Source organism: Hevea brasiliensis, chromosome 8 (assembly GCF_030052815.1).
Source record: "Hevea brasiliensis isolate MT/VB/25A 57/8 chromosome 8, ASM3005281v1, whole genome shotgun sequence".
In the NCBI taxonomy this organism is placed as follows: Eukaryota; Viridiplantae; Streptophyta; class Magnoliopsida; order Malpighiales; family Euphorbiaceae; genus Hevea; species Hevea brasiliensis.
This window is the reverse complement of record NC_079500.1, coordinates 15,357,452-15,377,704: the sequence shown is the minus strand read 5'-3', so window position 1 is coordinate 15,377,704 and position 20,253 is coordinate 15,357,452. Positions and strand designations below refer to the sequence as shown.

The 20,253-nt window shown below is 36.4% G+C and overlaps 1 protein-coding gene across 1 annotated transcript in view; it reads left to right on the top strand.

Moving 5' to 3' along the window:
* LOC131182073 (BURP domain-containing protein BNM2A-like) overlaps window positions 1-19,956 on the top strand; it is a 33,601-nt gene extending 13,645 nt beyond the window's left edge. Inside the window, exon 3 of the mRNA XM_058150709.1 lies at window positions 19,918-19,956. Within this exon, the coding sequence (XP_058006692.1) occupies window positions 19,918-19,956 (39 nt within the window). The remainder of the gene's footprint in view (window positions 1-19,917) is intronic.
* The last annotated feature ends 297 nt before the right edge of the window (window positions 19,957-20,253 follow it).

The following is a 20,253-nucleotide window of genomic DNA, read 5'->3' as shown; positions in this document are numbered from 1 at the left end:
CAGCTTTGAGAAGCTGAAGGCTATGCTTACAGAAGCTCCAGTGTTGACACAGCCAGAGTCAGCGAAAGACTATGTGATCTGCAGTGATGCCTCTCACAATGGGCTTGGGTGTGTTCTGATGCAGGAAGGGAAAGTAGTTGCCTATGCTTCTAGACAGCGAAGGCCACATGAAAAGAACTACCCAACTCATGATCTGGAATTGGCAGCAATAATATTTGCATTGAAGATATGAAGGCATTACCTATATGGTGAGAAGTGTTACATCTACACTTATCACAAGAGTCCAAAGTACTTGCCAACTCAGAAGGAACTTAATTTGAGACAGAGGAGATGGATTGAATTCCTTAAAGACTATGACTGTATGATCAACTACCATCCTGGGAAAGCAAATATAGTGGCTGACGCCCTAAGCAGGAAGTCCATGATGGCTTTGAGAGCATTGAATGCTCGGTTGTCTTTAGCACAGGATGGGGTACTTTTGGCTGAATTGTGTGTAAAGCCAAGTTTGTCACAGCAAATACAAGAAGCATAGTTAAGGGATGAAAAGTTGCTAACTGTTATGGGCCAAACTCAAGAGGGGAAGGAGACTGATTATGAGTTGAAAGGAGATGGGTGCCTGTACTATAAAGGCAGAATATGTATACCAAGAGATGAGGAACTGAAGAAGAATATCTTGAAAGAGGCATACAGTAGCTTCAATGCTATGCACCCAGGAAGTACCAAGATGTACCAAGACCTGAAAACACATTATTGGTGGCCTGGAATGAAGAAAGAGATTGATGATTTTGTGACTAGATGTTTGACATGCCAGCAGGTTAAGGCTGAGCATCAGGTTCCATCAGGGTTGTTGCAACCTATATCCATACTAGAGTGGAAATGGGACCGCACCACCATGGATTTTGTGACTGGGCTACCATTGACACAGAGGAAGCATGATACTATATGGGTAATCGTTGATAGATTGACAAAGTCAGCTCATTTCCTACCAGTTAGAACCGACTACTCATTAGAGAGATTAGCAAAAATTTACATAGATGAGATAGTCCAGCTACATGGAGTACCAACATCGATCATATCTGACCGAGACTCGAGATTCACTTCGAGGTTTTGGAAGAGGCTACAGGAGTCTTTAGGCACTCGACTACACTTCAGTATGGCTTTTCATCCACAGACGGATGGACAGTCAGAACGGGTGATTCCGGTATTAGAGGATATGTTGAGAAGCTACATAAGTTGGGAGAAATATCTTCCTTTGGTAGAGTTTGCTTAGAACAACAGCTACCAAGCCAGCATAAAAATGGCTCCATATGAAGCATTGTATGGGAGGAGATGTAGGACTCCCTTATGCTGGACAGAAACGGGTGAAGAGAAAGTAGTGGGCCCAGATTTAGTGAGACAGACTGAGGAAAAAGTGAAACTCATCAGAAACAATTTGAAAGTCGCCTCAGACAGACAGAAGTCATATGCCGACCTGAGGAGAAAGGATATAGAGTATGAGGTTGGCGAGAAGGTGTTTCTTAAGGTATCACCTTGGAAGAAAGTGTTGAGATTTGGTAAAAAGGGTAAGTTGAGCCCTGGGTTTATTGGTCCATACGATGTCATTGAGCGTGTGGATCCAGTAGCTTACAGGCTAGCTTTACCACCTAAGTTGGACAAGATCCACAGTGTATTCCATGTGTCGATGCTCAGGAGATACAGATCAGATCCTTCACATGTCATTTTAGCAGAGGAGATAATTATGCAACCTGATTTGACATATGAAGAAGAACCAGTCAGAATCTTGGCACGGGAAGTGAAAGAACTCAGAAACAAGAGGATCCCACTAGTGAAAGTCTTGTGGAGACACCACAACAGAAAGAAGTGACATGGGAGAGCGAGGAGTGATGCGTCCCAACCGCAAGTGCACGGGTCGTACAAGTAGTATAGAAAAATATCGATCCCACGAGGAGTTGTGTTAATGATTGAATTTTCGATATAAAAGTTGACTAAATTGAAGTATTTATGAGATTAAAATGATGAATTAATGGGTAATGGAGTGTGAAATCTAATTGTGCAAAATTAATATTCTATTCAACAATGTATTAATTAAACTAAAATTGCATCAAATAGAAATAAGCAAGTTCAAATATGGCAATATTTAAATTGGCGAATGATTAAATTCGATTAGAAATTAACAATGGTAAAAAGGCGATTCCGGAGTTCGGGATTTCATATTCGAGCTATTTTGGGATTTTAAATTGGTTATCCAATCTTGTGAAACTAATGGGTTTTAAGGAGATTAATTCTTAAATCCTTTGAATTCCCTTTCGAGTGAGACAAAGAGTGCCTTAATCAAACTAATCCTACTTTCGTGGAGTTAGAATTAATTAAGACCCATTAAGTTCTTTAATTAATCTATGAATCCTCTTAATCCTTAGCCTATTTCTAGGTCTAAGTTAATTAAGTCCAATTTCTGATTATCTATCACAAGGCCTTCTCCTTTCTGCTTCAACCATGGATTAAGAACATTACTCAATGGGATCCTACATTAAGCATGTCATTAAGCATACAAGAAATGAATAAAACTCATTAAGACCACAAAATATAGATTACCCAATCAAAATCCACAAAATATCCCAAATATTACAACCCTTACTCCGAATCAAAAGTAAACTACTCACTATCCATAATGCTTACAAGATATGATGAGTTTAAATGGAAATAAAGCTTTAATCTAGGCTAAGAAGTAAGTAATTAAACACTAGAAGTGTAGAAAAGTGTAAAGAAAGAAAGAAATCTGCAAATCTTAGTTGAAAATGGTGTGGAAGGTGAAATGACTCCTCAAATTCTGCTTAGCCTCCTCCTTTCTTCCTTTGCTCCTTGCCTCCTTTCTTCTAAAATGAGAAAATGGGACTATTTATATCATTTTTCTGACATGGAGCCCTAAAATAGTATGTTCTAGGAGGAATACATTAAGGGAATCTTCTGCCAGCTCATTAATGAGCTCTTTTTGGGACTGCATAAGTGGACTGCATAAGTGATGCAAATCCCTTATGCACATTTCACTGATTCTGGGTTACTTATGCGAAGCTGCATGACTTGGTGCATAGGTTATGCACAATTTCGTGAATCTGCATAAGGGAGGTGAGAATGTGCATAAGCTGTGCAGTCTCCTTATGCACATTTCGGCTGGTTCTGGAACAGTGTTCTTCCTCCTTATGCGAATCGCATAGCTTATGCGCAAGTTATGCAGTTTAAATCAATGCATATTTCAGCTTGAAAACTTGTTTTGGCATCTTTTTGTAGAAGACACTCCTCAATGGCAAAATTCTCTTTAGTCCTTCAAAACACCATTTTTTCCTACAATACAAAGCAAAAATTACAAATTAATCCAAAGTTGACAATTATGGAAAACTAACTAAATAACTAATGAAATTAGCTAAAAATGACTAATAACCAAATAAAATGATTGTGAAATTAGACCTAAATGACTATGCAAAATATGTGCATCAAATACCCCAAACTCAAGCTTTTGCTTGTCCTCAAGCAAACTTTAAAATGTGATGCAAAGTTTTTAGGGTGCCTTATCCAAAGAGTTATGAAAATCACTCATTAAGGTAACTTAACACACCTTTAGCCATACCAACAATCCATATACCCATCCTTCAAAATGCAAAGAATTTAATGCTTATCCAAGCTTTCACCGCTTAGCCATCAAGTCAATTATCATTCAAATCCCCAAACCAACTAGTCAAAAGAGAGAGTCATGCTCAAAAGGAATTCTAGGACAATTGATAACCAAAGTATCTCAACATGGAATGATAGAATTGAATGAATAGATGAATAGTTTTCCAATCCCATAGGCAAATTCCCTACTCCTATCTCCACTAATGTAGCAAGTACTATCAAGAGATCAAAGGTCTTTTTAGGGATGTAGTGGGGCCATGGGGTTCAAAATGAGACTAAGAAGAAAGATAGGTAAAAAGGATTCAAAGCATGAGAATATTTTCAATTTTGAAACATAAGGTACACTTTATTATATATATATATATATTTTATATGGGAGAGAAGAATACACAATGAGGACTGTCAAGTGCTAGCATAGTTTACAAAACACATAAAATGGAGGGACATTTTGATACTTTAACTTGTATTTTGTATTTTCTTTTGATGATTGTCCCTAAAATTGCCACCCCCAAACTCATTTCTTTTGATAGTTTGGGTGGATTTCTTTCATTTTGAATGGCAATAGTGAAAAGCACATATACTAGCACTTTTACAAGGTGACAAGTATTTCTTCTCCCTTTTATTGTATTTTTTTTCTTTTCTTTTCTTTTTTTTTTTTTTTTTTTTTTTTTTTTTTTGTACCTAATATTGTAAATAATTATTCTCATGAAAAGGGTTGGTGTGTTTGGTTCATTGGGTAGGTAACAATTAGTATTTAAAGAAAAATTAAAGGTAAAAAGGCTCAAAGGGGTTTGCAAGGGTCAATTTTAATTAGGAAAAGGGCCAAAGGTTTAAAATGAGAAGGTTTAAATCAATGAATGCCTAATCATCTCTCTTTTCAAGTACAAGCTGGTATTTCGCCTTGAAAGGTTTAGAAAATTTGTTCTAGGATTGGTGAGACATCATTTGACTACCTTATATCCAATAATTCCCTCTAAACACTTCCATCTCCAAATGACTAATTGGGTGGCTTTTTGGCTAAGAAGATATAGGCAAGAGATAGACACTTCAAAACTTTGCACCTCTTAGGAAACTTTCAATCCACAAACCCAACTAAAGGTAAGTCAAATCACTCTCATAGGCAACTTTTCAATACTCAAGGGATTTGGCAAAAGATTTTAATGCATGATGCATGATTCCTAAAATGAGTAATGCATGAACTAAATGGAGGAAGTCTATTTGTATGCAATTTGTATAATTTCTAAGTGATGTATAATGTGTGTGTAGATGTGTTATGTATATATATGTATGGATGTATATGTAAAATATTTACAATATATGTAAATGAAATGGGATGAGATGTTCCTATACTCAAAATGTAAAAATGAAGCAAAAATCAAAATGAATGTGCACCCCAAACTCAAAATTGGACATTGTCCTCAATGTCTCAAGTAGTGCATTATCAAAATTCAAAGTAAAGAGAAATTACCAGAATTGTGAAATTTAAGAGCAAAAGGAAAGAGTTACAGTATAGAGCATTCAAGGTAAAGGGATGCATAAGAAGTCGCACGAGTTATGCGGAGTTAAGTCTTGTCAGAACATGTGCATAGGTAAGGTGCATAAGCCATGCGATCTTTGCATAAGAGGCAATAGATGTGGCATAGGCTATGCGCAGACTTGCATAAGGGAAATACAACACATGCGATTCTGTATAGTAAAAGGGTTGCACAGGCTATGCAAAGGTTATGCATGAGGAAATTCATAGTCTGCAGGGTATACAAAAAGCTATGCATGGGAATTGGCAAGGGAAATGTACAACCAGCAAGAAAAGTATGGGAATATAGGCAGTATGGGCAAATATATACAAAAAGGCAATAAGTGAAATAAAAAGAAAAGTAGACGAATGTAATAGCTATTCAATAAAACTTCAAAGGAAACAGAATTTAAAAGAAACTAATTGAGCAAATCAACAAAATACAAAAAAAAGTATAAAAGTTTGTACATATTTACAACCAAAAGGTCCTACAAGATTGAACAAAAGTAAACTAAACACTAATCTATGTCTATTGTTTTTCCTTTGTCCAAGGATGTTGCTATAAGGTCATTCATTTGTCGAAATGATGGTGCAGGAGGAGGTGATGGAGGTGGGGGTGGCATGCCCAGGAAAATCATGAGTTGCTTCACCATTTCCTTCAGTTCTTTCTGTTTGTCCCTGGTTTCCATGACAAGGTCAAACAGTTGCTCATGACGATCCTTTAGTGTATCAAGACCACTGTCAAGCTTCCTATCCACAAAGTAGATATCATCACTAAGCCTGTCGAGGTAGGTGAATAAGGCTTTAGTGTTGAATGGAGGAGGTGCTGTGGATGAGGTAGGTTCAGCTGTAGGAGGAATGGGCTGAGCAGAGGTAGCTGGAGTGTCCTGAGTAGGCTGAGGGGGTGGGGTAGGGGTAGTAGGGTGCTGTGGGGCTGGTGTGAAAGGTTGGGTTTCTGGTTGTGCAATAGGCTCGATTTGGTGCAGGTGGCGATGTCATCAAAATATGATAAATGGAACCCTGTTTTGGTTAAGTGTGCAGTATCAAAATAGGAAGTGTCCTCAAGTGCTGGGATTGAGTGCTCTGCAGGATTAAAGCCAAAATGTTTGGCTATGACAGTGATGAGTCCACCCAAAACAATATCACCAATGGATTTGGTGGCAATATGCAGCACATGTTCGCAAAAGAAGTAACCTGGAGACACCTTAACTTTGTGAAATGCACACCATAACATAAAAAGGAAGATTGTGGTTTGTGGTGGAGGATTGGAAGGGGGATGTATCGAAGACAATGGAGTGACTTCAAGAGGAGAGGCGGGGCGGGAATGGGGAGGGGAATCCATGGTCGATTGGAGAAGAGATGGAAATGTAGGGGGATTTAGGGTTTTTGTGATTAGAGCGCTGGAGAAGATGGGAGAGAGACGGCGAGAATGCCGGAAAGAAATGGAGGATGAAGGGCGGTCGTGGGGTTCAAGAGTCGGGAAGTGGAGGTGGTGGGAATGGCTTTTGCTGAAAATGAATTTGAATCGGGTTGTAGGAGATTGCATAAGGAGAAAATGATTTATGCATAACTTGTGCGTGTTTCAAAAAGGATTTATATTTCAGAAAAGTGCTTATGCACAAGTGCATAGGTTATGCAATCGCCCTTATGCATGTTTCGTGACCACAAATGGTGAGGAGCGAAGTCATGCGGGAGTGCATAAGTTATGCACTCCCCTTATGCATCTCTCGGCAATAATTGTTTTTCAGAAACTTGGGTCATGCAGATGTGCATAAGCTATGCACTCTGCTTATGCACTCTGCGGCAATTTTTGGGATTCAGAAATTTTGGTTATGCAGAAGTGCATAGGCTATGCACATTCCTTATGCAGGTCTCGGCAACTTTTGGGATTTTCTGTTTTCTGGTTATGCAGGAGTGCATAGGCTATGCACTCTGCTTATGCACTCTTCGGCTGAATTGATTTTTTTGGAGATCTTGGTTATGCAGAGGTGCATAGGCTATGCACCTTCCTTATGCACCCCTCGGCAAGGATGATTTTTCTGGGTTTTTGGTCATGCAGAAGTGCATAGGTTATGCACTCTGCTTATGCAACCTTCGGCTGAATTGGAGCTGTGGGATTTTGGTTATGCAGAAGTGCATAGCTTATGCACCTTCCTTATGCAAACTTCGGCAGAGAGAGAAAATGAAGGATTTGAAGTTATGCAATTGTGCATAGGTCATGCACTCACCTTATGCAAGTTTTGACAGATATGAATTTTGACAAAATGAGGTTATGCAGGGTTGCATAAGCTATGCACTCTCCTTATGCACTTGCAATAAAGGTGAAAAATGGCAAGAATTTTGGTCATGCAGGATTGCATAAGCTATGCAGTTGCTTATGCACAAGTTTAACAAGATCAAGAATGCAATAGAACATGGATTGCAAGTGTGAAAGATACCTGAATGATGAAATATAATTCTATGAAGCACAAACCATGAGAAATTTTCACCAAAAACACATCAATATATTCAAAATTCATCAAAAGTGCATCACATAAGCATGTAAAAATGGATCCTACATAAAAGACCTTTGAGAGCTATGCCATTTTGACTCAAATTCTGCAAATCAACATTTAGCACATAAAACTCCATAAAAATCAGATAAAGTTGCATCAAACCACAAATGAGAAATGAAATCTCCAAGATTTGCCAAGAAAATTCAACATTTCTACTTTGAATCCTACAACCCAAAGAAGCTCAAAACTGCAAAAATGACTCACTTACCACCATAATATCATTATAAGCACAAATATTAGAAAATTACCCACCCAACCTCACCAAAAACACATGTAATCTGCTGCAGATTTTATTGTTCTGCTCTGCATAAACCAGATAGCAATTTCAGCTTCACCAACCTTTCTCCATTGATATACATCCAACCTCATCAAAAATACAAGTCATTGGTCGCAGACACCCTTTTTGCTGCAGATTTTATTTCTCCTCTGCATGAACTAGATTGCAGCCTCCGCACAGATTATGCAAAGAAAAGCTTATCGATTCTTTTGAAGGACTAAATTTGTCAAGTTAAGAATTACTTCCCAATAGTTCACCCTTCTTCATTGAATTACATCTACAAGAGACAAAATTTAACAATGTCAAAAATTGAATTTGGGGAGATTTAAGATAAAAACAAAATTAATGAAAATGAAAGTAAATCAACAAAAGCAAAATAAAAGGACTTGGGATGCCTCCCAAGAGGGCTAATTTATAGTCCTTAGCTGGACTTTTCATGAATTTCACTGAAAAGAGGTGAGGGATTGGAGAGCTTGTAACAGCTTGCTCCTAGTATTGGGTCTCCAGTTATGTAATGCTTCAATCTATGCCCATTGACCTTAAAATTCCCAGATTTTTCACTCCAAATTTCTATTGCTCCATAAGGGAAAACCTTAGAAACTCTATATGGACCAGTCCACCTTGACTTGAGTTTTCCAGGGAACAATTTCAATCTTGAGTTGAACAACAAAACTGAATCACCTTCTTTGAATTCCTTTTTCCTCAGATGCTTATCATGCCAAACTTTAGTTCTTTCTTTGTAAATACGGGCACTTTCATAAGCATCCATCCTCAATTCCTCAAGCTCATTAAGTTGTAACAACCTTTTCTCACCAGATTGCTTAAGATCAAAATTCAAGGTCCGAATGGCCCAATATGCTCTATGTTCTAGCTCCACGTGTAAATGACAAGACTTACCATACACCAACCTAAAGGGAGTAGTTCCTATAGGGTTTTGTAGGCGATCCTATATGCCCATAAAGCATCATCTAGTTTGATAGACCAATCTTTCCTAGAATTGTTCACGCTTTTCTCAAAATATGCTTGAGCTCTCTGTTAGAAATTTCAACTTGTCCTGAAGTTTGAGGATGGTATGGGGTAGCTATCTTGTGCACTACACCATACTTCCTCATTAAGCTCTCAAATTGCTTATTACAAAAATGGGAACCCCCATCACTAATTATAGCCCTAGGAGCTCCAAATCGCTCAAGACAAATTTTTTCAAAAATTTTACTACCACTCTAGCATCATTAGTTGGAGTTGCAATAGCTTCCACCCACTTGACACATAGTCAACCCCAACTAAGATGTATCTATTACCATATGAAGGAGGGAATGGCCCCATAAAATCTATTCCCCAAACATCAAATAATTCCACTTCAAGAATATTATTTAGGGCATTTGATCTCTTTTGACAAATTTCCACTCCTTTGACATTTATCACAATCCAACACTAATTTCCTCACATCCTTAAAAAGATTTGGCCAAAAGAAACCAGCTTGCAAAATTTTACTAGTTGTCTTAGAGATGCCAAAATGTCCTCCATAATCGAAGCATGGCAATGATGCAAAATACTCTGGATTTCCTCTTCAGAATACATCTTCTAATTAGACCATCACAACATCTCCTAAAGAGTAAAGGATCATCCCATCTATAAAACTTCACTTCATGCAAGAACTTTTCTTTTGTTGCCATGTCATACCTAGAGGTAAAACTCCACAAGATAGATAATTCACAAAGTCTGCATACCAAGGTAGTTTAGCAACAAGAGAGAAAAGTTGTTCATCCAAGAAAAACTCATCAATAGGATTTCATCCAATTCTTCACCATCCAATTTCAACCTACTAAGATTATCAGCAACTACATTTTCAGCTCCCTTCTTATCTCTAATCTCCAAATCAAACTCTTGTAGCATCAGACTCCACCTAATGAGCCTCGGTTTGGCCTCCTTTTACTGAGCAATACCGATGGTCGCATGATCCAAAATATAACCACCTTTGAGTCAATAATGTAAGGTCTGAACTTTTCCAATGCAAAGACAATTGCCAAAAATTCCTTTTTAGTTGTTGCATAATTTGTTTGAGCCTCATCCAGTGTTCTACTAGCATAATAAATAGCATAAGCCTTTTTGTCCTTTCTTTGACCAAGAACAGCCCCAATTGCATAGTTGCTAGCATCACACATAATTTCAAAAGGTAGGCTCCAATCGGTGGTTGCATGATTGGTGCAAAGATGAGAGCTTGCTTCAACTCGCAAAAGGCATCCAAACACTCTTGGTCAAATTCAAATGGTGTGTCATTACTTAACAAATTAGACAAAGGTTTAGCTATTTTAGAAAAATCCTTAATAAAGCGTCAGAGAACCCGGCATGTCCTAGGAAACTTCAATTCCCTTGACATTGGTAGGAGGAGCCATCTTCTCTATCACTTCAACTTTGGCTTTATCAACCTCTATTCCTCTGTTAGACACCAAATGTCCAAGCACTATCCCTTCCTGAACCATGAAATGACACTTTTCCCAGTTTAACACAAGGTCAAGATTCGCACATCGCCGCAAAATTTTAGAAAGGTTAGCCAAGCATATATCAAAAGAAGATCCATAAATGTAAAAATCGTCCATAAAAACCTCCATTATGTCTTCAATGAAATCGAGAAGATTGCCATCATGCACCTCTCAAAAGTGGTCAGACATTACACAACCCAAATGGCATCCTTCTATAAGCAAAGGTTCCATATGGGCAAGTAAAAGTGGTTTTCTCTTGATCATTTGGATGGATAGGGATTTGAAAAAAACCTGAATATCCATCTAAATAGCAAAAGTAAGAATGCCTAGCTAGTCTTTCCAACATTTGATCAATGAAGGGAAGTGGAAAATGATCTTTTCTAGTGGCAACATTTAATTTTCTGTAATCTATGCACATTCGCCAACTAGTCACCGTTCTAGTGGGAATTAATTCATTATTTTCATTTTTGACCACTGTCATTCCACCCTTCTTTGGGACAACATGTACTGGGCTTACCCAAGTACTGTCTGAGATGGGATATATGATCCCTGCATCAAGCAACTTCAAAATTTCCTTTTTAACAACTTCTTTCATATTTGGGTTCAACCTCCTTTGATGTTCAATAGATGGTTTACAATTTTCTTCCAAACTGATTCTATGCATGCAAAAATGTGGGCTTATTCCTTTAATGTCATCTATGGTGTATCCCAAAACTTTCCTAAATTTTCTCAACACTCTTAACAACTTATCAGCCTCTAAAGTACTCAAGTTTGCATTTACAATTACTGGATAAGTGTTATTAGTGCCAAGAAATTCATACCTGAGCTGAGAAGGAAGTTGCTTAAGTTCTACCTTAGGTGCATCTTCTTCCTTGAATGATGATTGCTTAAATTCAGCTTTTTCCTTTTGTGTGAGTGGAAAACAGGCTGCAGAAATGATTGGCGGACTTCCCTCTACGTGTTGAGTATATGGAGCTTCATGAGGGTTGTCATAGTCTATGCCTCCTCCATGAACCAAACAATTTTCAAGTGGATCTTCTGATATTTTTTTCTGAAGTGTTCTTCAACCAGCTCATCAATAATATCAACTCTCAAGCAAGTATCAGCTTCAGAATGATGCTTTTTCATAGTGTTATTGATATTGAAAATTAACTGCTCTTCACCAACTCTAAGAGTAAGCTTTTCTCCTTTCACATCAATCAATGCTCCTGCTGTAGCTAGAAAGGGTCTCCCAAGATAATTGGAATATTAGAATCTTCCTCCATGTCCAAGATGACAAAGTCAACGGGTATATAGAACTTTCCAACCTTCAGGGCACATTCTCCAAAATCCCTTCAGATACTTGATTGTTCTCACACCAATCAAGAGAAATGTGGGTTGGCTTTAGATCTCCCATGTTGAGCTTTTCATAGATAGAAAGGGGCATAAGGCTAACGCTGCCCCTAAATCACATAGAGCTTTTGTAGAACAAGACTCTCCAATGTGGCATGGAATTGAAAAACTCCCTGATCCTTAAGCTTTGGAGGAAGTTTCCTCCGAGGATAGCACTACATTCTTCTCACAAAGCTACAGCTTTCATCATCTTCAAGTTTTCTCTTATTTGAGAGAATTTCTTTCAAGAATTTTGCATAAGAGGGCATTTGTGAAAGAGCATCAACAAAAGGCACATTTATGTAAAGTTTCTTCAAAACCTCTAAGAACTTCCCAAATTGCCTATCAATCTAGGCTGTGTGAAATCTTAGAGGACAGGGAAGTTGTGGCTTGTAGGGCTCAGGAGGTATATACTTCTCTTCTTTTCTTCAAATTTCTCCTTACATTTTTCTGCACTCTCTTGTTTTCCACTCTCTCGGTTCCTTTCTCATTTTCTCTCTTCTCACTGTTTTCACTCTTCTCATCATTTATAACTTTACCACTTCTTAAAGTAATAGCTTGACAATGCTCTCTTGGATTTTCTGGTTGACTTGGAAGCTTTCCAAAAGATTTGGCACTTGAGGAAGATGCTTGTTGTGCAATCTGGTTTTCCAAAGATTCTGTGTGTTTGCATTTGTTCCACCTTGCTTTCACCTCTCTCATCTCCTCATCATGCTTATTTTGGTTGGCAAGAATCATTGCAATAAAGCTTGATGGTGGAATTTCGTTCTTGCCGTTTTGGTGGAGGGTTCATATTTTTCTCACAAAATTAGGCAATGGTTGCCTATTTTGTCGATATGGAACTTGACTTTGTTGTTGTGGTTGAAAATTCGATTTTGAACTTGATTTTGCTGATTGCCCCATGAAAAGTTGGGATGATTCCTCCAATTTGGATTGTAAGTTTGAGAATAAGGATTCCCATTTGCTTGTTTCCATAATTACCAACATATGCCGCTTGTTCTCCATAATCTACTCCACACTGGTAGTTTCTCTGCATAAGCCACTTGTTGTGAACTTCCAGCTGATGATGTTGAACTAACCAACATACTCAAATCTTCCATCTTCTTAGCAAGGACATTTGTAAGTGCATCAAACTTTGCATTAATCAAGTTGAATGGATCAAGATCATACATCCCAAAGAAATTGCATTTTCTCGAGTTGAGCTGGTCCTCTTGGACTACTCCAAAGATGAGTATTCTTTGCAATTTTCTCTAATAACTCATAAGCTTCATCTTCATGCTTTATAATAAATTCTCCTCCTGTTTGAGCATCAATAATTCCTCTGATTGCAGGAGTGACATTTGTGTAGAAATTCTGATTTATCATCCATTTTGGAATGGCATGATGTGGGCACAATCTTTCCAATTCCTTCCATCTCATCCATGATTCATAGAGTTTCATCTTCTCTTGGTCCAAAGATGTCATTTGATTCCTCAGCTCTTGAGTTTTTCCAGGTGGAAAATATTGTGCAAGAAATGCATCAGTTAATTGCTCCCAATTTGTAATGGAGTTGTGAGGTAAAGAATCAAGCCAATCCAATGCTCTATCTTTCAAAGAGAATGGAAATAGCTTCAATCTTGCGCATCATCGACACCTGTGTTGTTTTTGCATGTCGCAAATCATAGCAAATTTCTTCAAGTGTGTGTGTGGATTTTCAGAAGGATGTCCTCCAAATTGAGAGTTTTGGATCATTTGAAGAACTCCAAAATCCATCTTGTAGCTGTTTGCATCAATCCTTGGTCTTGCTATGCTCTCTCTCAAGTCATCAAAACGAGGAAAAGCATGATCCATCATACTTCCCCTAGGCACGATTGCATTAACAACTTCTTCTCCTTGGGCTTCATTTTCATTGTTTTGACCATTTCCAGATTACCAACACCAATTCTAATTCTTTCATCACCATATTTGCTTCAATTTCGGTTTCTCTCAAGCTTCCTTCCTTCTTCTGGTTTCTTTCTTGTTGGCCTTGCAAAATTTCTCAATTTCAGGATTGAAAAGTAAGGTTGTGTCACTTGAGCTTCTAGCTCTTCTCATAAAAGATTAAAGTACCTGAAAAAGAACAAACAAACACAAAATGAAAAGATAACAAAGATAAAACTAAAAACAACTAAAATAATCAAGAATTCAATCTTAAACAAACAACTCCCCGGCAACGGCGCCAAAAACTTGATGCGTCCCAACCGCAAGTGCACGGGTCGCATAAGTAGTATAGAAAATATCGATCCCACGAGGAGTTGTGTTAATGATTGAATTTTCGATATAAAAGTTGACTAAATTGAAGTATTTATGAGATTAAAATGATGAATTAATGGGTAATGGAGTGTGAAATCTAATTGTGCAAAATTAATATTCTATTCAACAATGTATTAATTAAACTAAAATTGCATCAAATAGAAATAAGCAAGTTCAAATATGGCAATATTTAAATTGGCGAATGATTAAATTCGATTAGAAATTAACAATGGTAAAAAGGCGATTCCGGAGTTCGGGATTTCATATTCGAGCTATTTTGGGATTTTAAATTGGTTATCCAATCTTGTGAAACTAATGGGTTTTAAGGAGATTAATTCTTAAATCCTTTGAATTCCCTTTCGAGTGAGACAAAGAGTGCCTTAATCAAACTAATCCTACTTTCGTGGAGTTAGAATTAATTAAGACCCATTAAGTTCTTTAATTAATCTATGAATCCTCTTAATCCTTAGCCTATTTCTAGGTCTAAGTTAATTAAGTCCAATTTCCTGATTATCTATCACAAGGCCTTCTCCTTTCGGTGCTTCAACCATGGATTAAGAACATTACTCAATGGGATCCTACATTAAGCATGTCATTAAGCATACAAGAAATGAATAAAACTCATTAAGACCACAAAATATAGATTACCCAATCAAAATCCACAAAATATCCCAAATATTACAACCCTTACTCCAGAATCAAAAGTAAACTACTCACTATCCATAATGCTTACAAGATATGATGAGTTTAAATGGAAATAAAGCTTTAATCTAGGCTAAGAAGTAAGTAATTAAACACTAGAAGTGTAGAAAAGTGTAAAGAAAGAAAGAAATCTGCAAATCTTAGTTGAAAATGGTGTGGAAGGTGAAATGACTCCTCAAATTCTGCTTAGCCTCCTCCTTTCTTCCTTTGCTCCTTGCCTCCTTTCTTCTAAAATGAGAAAATGGGACTATTTATATCATTTTTCTGACATGGAGCCCTAAAATAGTATGTTCTAGGAGGAATACATTAAGGGAATCTTCTGCCAGCTCATTAATGAGCTCTTTTTGGGACTGCATAAGTGGACTGCATAAGTTATGCAGTCCCTTATGCACATTTCACTGATTCTGGTTACTTATGCGAAGTCGCATGACTTGCTGCATAGGTAAAGCACAATTTAGAGAATCTGCATAAGGGAGGTGAGAATGTGCATAAGTCGTCGCCTCCTTATGCACATTTCTACCGGTTCTCGAACAGTGTTCTTCCTCCTTATGCAGAATCGCATAGCTTATGCGCAAGTTATGCAGTTTAAATCAATGCATATTTCAGCTTGAAAACTTGTTTTTGGCATCTTTTTGCTGTAGAAGACACTCCTCAATGGCAAAATTCTCTTTAGTCCTTCAAAAACACCATTTTTTCCTACAATACAAAGCAAAAATTACAAATTAATCCAAAGTTGACAATTATGGAAAACTAACTAAATAACTAATGAAATTAGCTAAAAAATGACTAATAACCAAATAAAATGATTGTGAAATTAGACCTAAATGACTATGCAAAATATGTGCATCAAGGAGACGATGAGGCAGCAGTTCCCTCAGCTCTTCACATTAGGTAAATTTCGAGGACGAAATTTCTATTAGAGGGGAAGAATTGTAACGCCCTCACCGTAGGTAGTCCGCACATTTTACTGTTCCGACAACTAATGTCTGTTTGGACAGTCAGACTGTTTGGGACTACACTTAAACTAAAGTGAGGAGACATAAATTGAAGGAATAATTGTTAAGAAAATATAGAAAAATAATTTTGGGACTAATTAAAGGTTTATTTAAGTAAAAATGACATTAAAGATGTTAAAGAAAATTTAGAGAAAATAAAATAAAATTTAGAGAATTTATTAATTGGTACAAAAAAAATATAATAATAACCTGATGAGCATCCCAAAGGGTATTTTGGTCATTTCACCCATAGAGATGAATTTTGACCTAAATATCAAATTAAAAATTGAGAGAATTAAAATAATTAAAATAAATTAAAATTATAAGTTTATGAATTTGAATTAGGAAAAGAAAAGAAGAAGAAAAGAAAAGAAAAGAAAAGAAAAAAAAATGAAAAAGGCTTATGACATAAAATACAAATAAGGTACAATAAAATAATGTACGTAAATAGACACAAGAAGACAAATCTCACCAACCAAGTCTTCTTCTTCCTCTTCTCTTTCTCTTTTTGAGCTGGCTGCCATGGTGTTCTTTTCCACCATTTTTGCTCAAGCTTTGAGCTTGATTCCTCCCTCATTTACCCATCAAAACCCATAGCTCACTTCACAAAAAATTTAGCCCACACCATAAGGAAGCTTTAGATACCCATAAGAAGAAGAAAGGTTAAAGTTTGAAGTGGGTCACAAGAGGTTAGTGCACTAATCCCTCTTCTTCTCTTTATTAAACATGAAATGTATGTTTAGCCAAGCATAAATATCATTAAAATAAAAAGAAAATCTTGAGGAAAGAACCCTTGAATTTTTGGCAGCCATGGAACTTGAAGTTTGTTGCTTTTAAGTGATGAAAAATGATTCCATGAGAATGTGTGATGAGTTAAAATATTTGGAAACTAGGGTTTGTGTAAATGCTTGAGGAATTGGTTTAAATGTTGAAATTGACCTATTGAGTTGAGATTGTTGCTTATAGAAGTGTATTGCATGCAAATTGAAGTAAGGAAGTTGAAGGAATTGAGATATTGGGAGTGTTCAATTTTCTGCAGGTTTGGACTCAATGAGTCCAGTGGGTTTATTGACCCATAACTGAAAATGTGTGACTCCAATTGGTATGATGCCAATTGGAGGTGAAAATAAACTCAAAATAGCTCATTTTTCATGAAGATACCATGCGCAAATTTTGCCAAAATCATGACTAATTCTCTGCCCGAACCCGGATGACCAAACACTGCCGACCCAGAAAATGACCAAATGAACAGTACGTGTTCATTTGGTCATAACTCTCTTTATACTGGTCCAAATGACCTAAAATTACATCAATGGAAAGCTTAGATATAGGGCTACACTTTTCATGAAGATCACTTGACCCAGTTTTGCCTTTAACCAATTCAAATTGTTAGCACAAGTTGGGTCACTAAAACTGCCATCCCAGAAAATGACCAAATGAACAGTATGTGTTCATTTGGTCATAACTCTCTCTATACTGGTCCAAATGACCTAAAATTACATCAATGGAAAGCTTAGATATAGGGCTACACTTTTCATGAAGATCACTTGACCCAGTTTTGCCTTTAACCAATTAAAATTATTAGCACAATTTGGGTCACTAAAACTGCTAACCTAGAAAATGACCAATTGAACAGTACGTGTTCATTTGGTCATAACTCTCTCTATACTGGTCCAATTGACCTAAAATTTCATCAATGGAAAGCCTAGCCATAGGGCTACACTTTTCATGAAGACCACTTGACCCAGTTTTGCCTTTAACCAAATCAAATTGTTAGCACAAGTTTAGTCACTAAAACTACCAACCCAAAAATTATCCAAAATACTGTTCCTTTGGTATTTTGACTATAACTTGAGTTCTATAATCCCAAATTCAGTGATTTAAAAACTGAAATTCAAGTTTAAACATAGAGGAGCAATTGTTATGAAGGAAGTGTAACTAAATAGACATTCTAACCTAGTCAAATTCCTAGATAAATATAACACATCAACATGAACCTAAAGAAAGGTTCATGAGAAAAATGCTATATATGATAATTAAAATACTCATAAGGATAATTAAATATTAAAAATGATATGAATATGTAAATTGGGACTAATGTCCTATTAATATGAGATTAATAGTACCAATGAACAATACTAGAAAATAGTAACAGTGAATAGTGCTAAATTAATTAAAAATGTTTAATTGCCCATAGTATACCTAGACTTATTTATTTAGTTTGGATAAATTGGTATACCAATTAGGGACTGCAAATAGCAGTACTGCCTATCGAGAAAATCATGAACTAACAATATATGTCTGGTATGATTGTTCTACAGGCTATATGCCTACTTACTGGTCATTGTGCCTACTTTATTTCTGGCTTTACAAGCCTGACAGCGGGTCTCGTGCCCGATAGCTGGCCTCGTGCCTGACAGATGTATACTGGATAGACATATGGCTGTCTAACCAGTAAACACCCATGCATCCAGCTTTTATAATTTGTTATAGATTTCTTGGGCACTGATAAAAATTAATTAAGACTTAAAATACAATAAGTAATCATAAAAGATCCCGATAATGTTAATTGTTTCCAAAGAGCAATAAAAATATAAAAGACCTAGAAATTATGAGTTGCAGATATTATTTCAAATGTTAAATTATTGTTATTATAAATTATGAACCACTAAGCGTTATGCTTAGCGTGTTGGTTTTCCATCGCGTAGGTACTGGAGATCAGCCGCAGCAGCAGCACCAATAGTGCACTGACAGAGCTCTGACCAGATCTGCCATTGTCCAGAGTCACCTCACCAGTCTTTTGTGTTTTGGTAGGGCCTATGTATAGACTAGTATTTTGGTTCATTATGTTTAGTCATGATGTAATTACTAGTTTATGATGTATTTCATTTTGGACTTGAAATGAAAACTTGTAAATTATTATCTACGAATTTCCATATGAATGCAATAGATGATACTTCATTTTGAGATCTCATAAATAGTTGTGAATGATATGATAAAAGAGAATATGATATGGAAATATGTGAGATGACTATAAATATGTTAATAGGTGATAGTGGAACCCACCAGATGCTAATAAAACAGAGGAAGATCTGTCCGGGTCTCCACAGAAATAAGATATATATAAAAAAAATTCTACACATAAATTACCTGACTTAAATGACATTAAAATTTACAATAGACATGACAAGATAAGATAGGGTGCTCCGGCACCGAATGTGGCACTTCTTGCTCGGCTATACAGTAGACGGGTGAGAGGCGTCACAAATAGCAACATTAAAGTTCTCATAATGATAAGGAAATTAATAGAACTCCTCGTTTTCATTAAAAAAAAACTAATAATTTACTTAATTACCCTTTATTAGTTCTAAAAAATTATATAAATATTTATTATATTTTATAGAGATAAAAGCTAAAATTGAAAAAAATAGCCAATTCTCTTTGATTTTCTAAACATGATAGATAATTTTGAACAAAATAAAAAACTAAATGTGACTATTATTTATGAACAATTTATTGTAATTTATTAATTTTTTTATGTTAATCTAACGGTAAAAATAAAAAATACTCTTCCCCTAATAATTAGAATTTAACTTCAATAAAAAAAAATCATGAATATACTATGTTAATGTGAATAATTGCAACTTCAATATTATTTAAGACAAAAAATAATATTAACTGACTTAAAGATATTTGGCAATATATTTTTTTTTTATAACTAATCCTAGAAAACCTTTTCACTTTATTTAAAAATTAGCGCCATGATTAATATTTAAATGTTTATTAAATAAGTTATATGCAAAGTTTTTTTTTTCCCCAAAAGAATGTTTTAAAAGAGACTAAGCACAAATAGAAACGGAGTAAGCCGTAGCAACTGGTTTGGCAATAAAAAAAATAGTTTTCTCTCAACTTTTCCGAGTCTCAATCCTCTTGGGTTAGCCAAGTTTTCTCATAGTTTGGCTCCCTTATCCAATTGACAGGGGAGGGGGCTCTGGTTTGTTCCTCCTAAAAGATAGGCACCCTCCCCTTCTTGATCTAGTGTGGTTTGTTTGCTGTTTTGTGCTTGTTTACTTTGTTGATCTTGCAGCTTCAATGTGAGGGTTTTAAGCAGAAGATCAACGCATAGGAGCTAGGTAGTTGAAGCTCTATTGGATTTGTAAATTTTTTGGGTTTAGAAGCTACTGCTATAAGTTGGGGAGAGGTTCATGCATGTCAAGGACGATGGTATCTCCAGGGCTAAAGCCTTCCATTCTTGCTGAAGGTGTTCCCCTAAGGCTAAGAGAGGCCAATGAGCTCTACCTTGTCACTCTCCCAACTGTTGATGAAGACAGGGGGCTTCGTGTTGTTTGGGTTTAGAGCTCCTATGATCCTTTTGTGCTCTTTGAGCTGTGGGTCAAAGGTATCTCTTTAATCTCAATCGGTA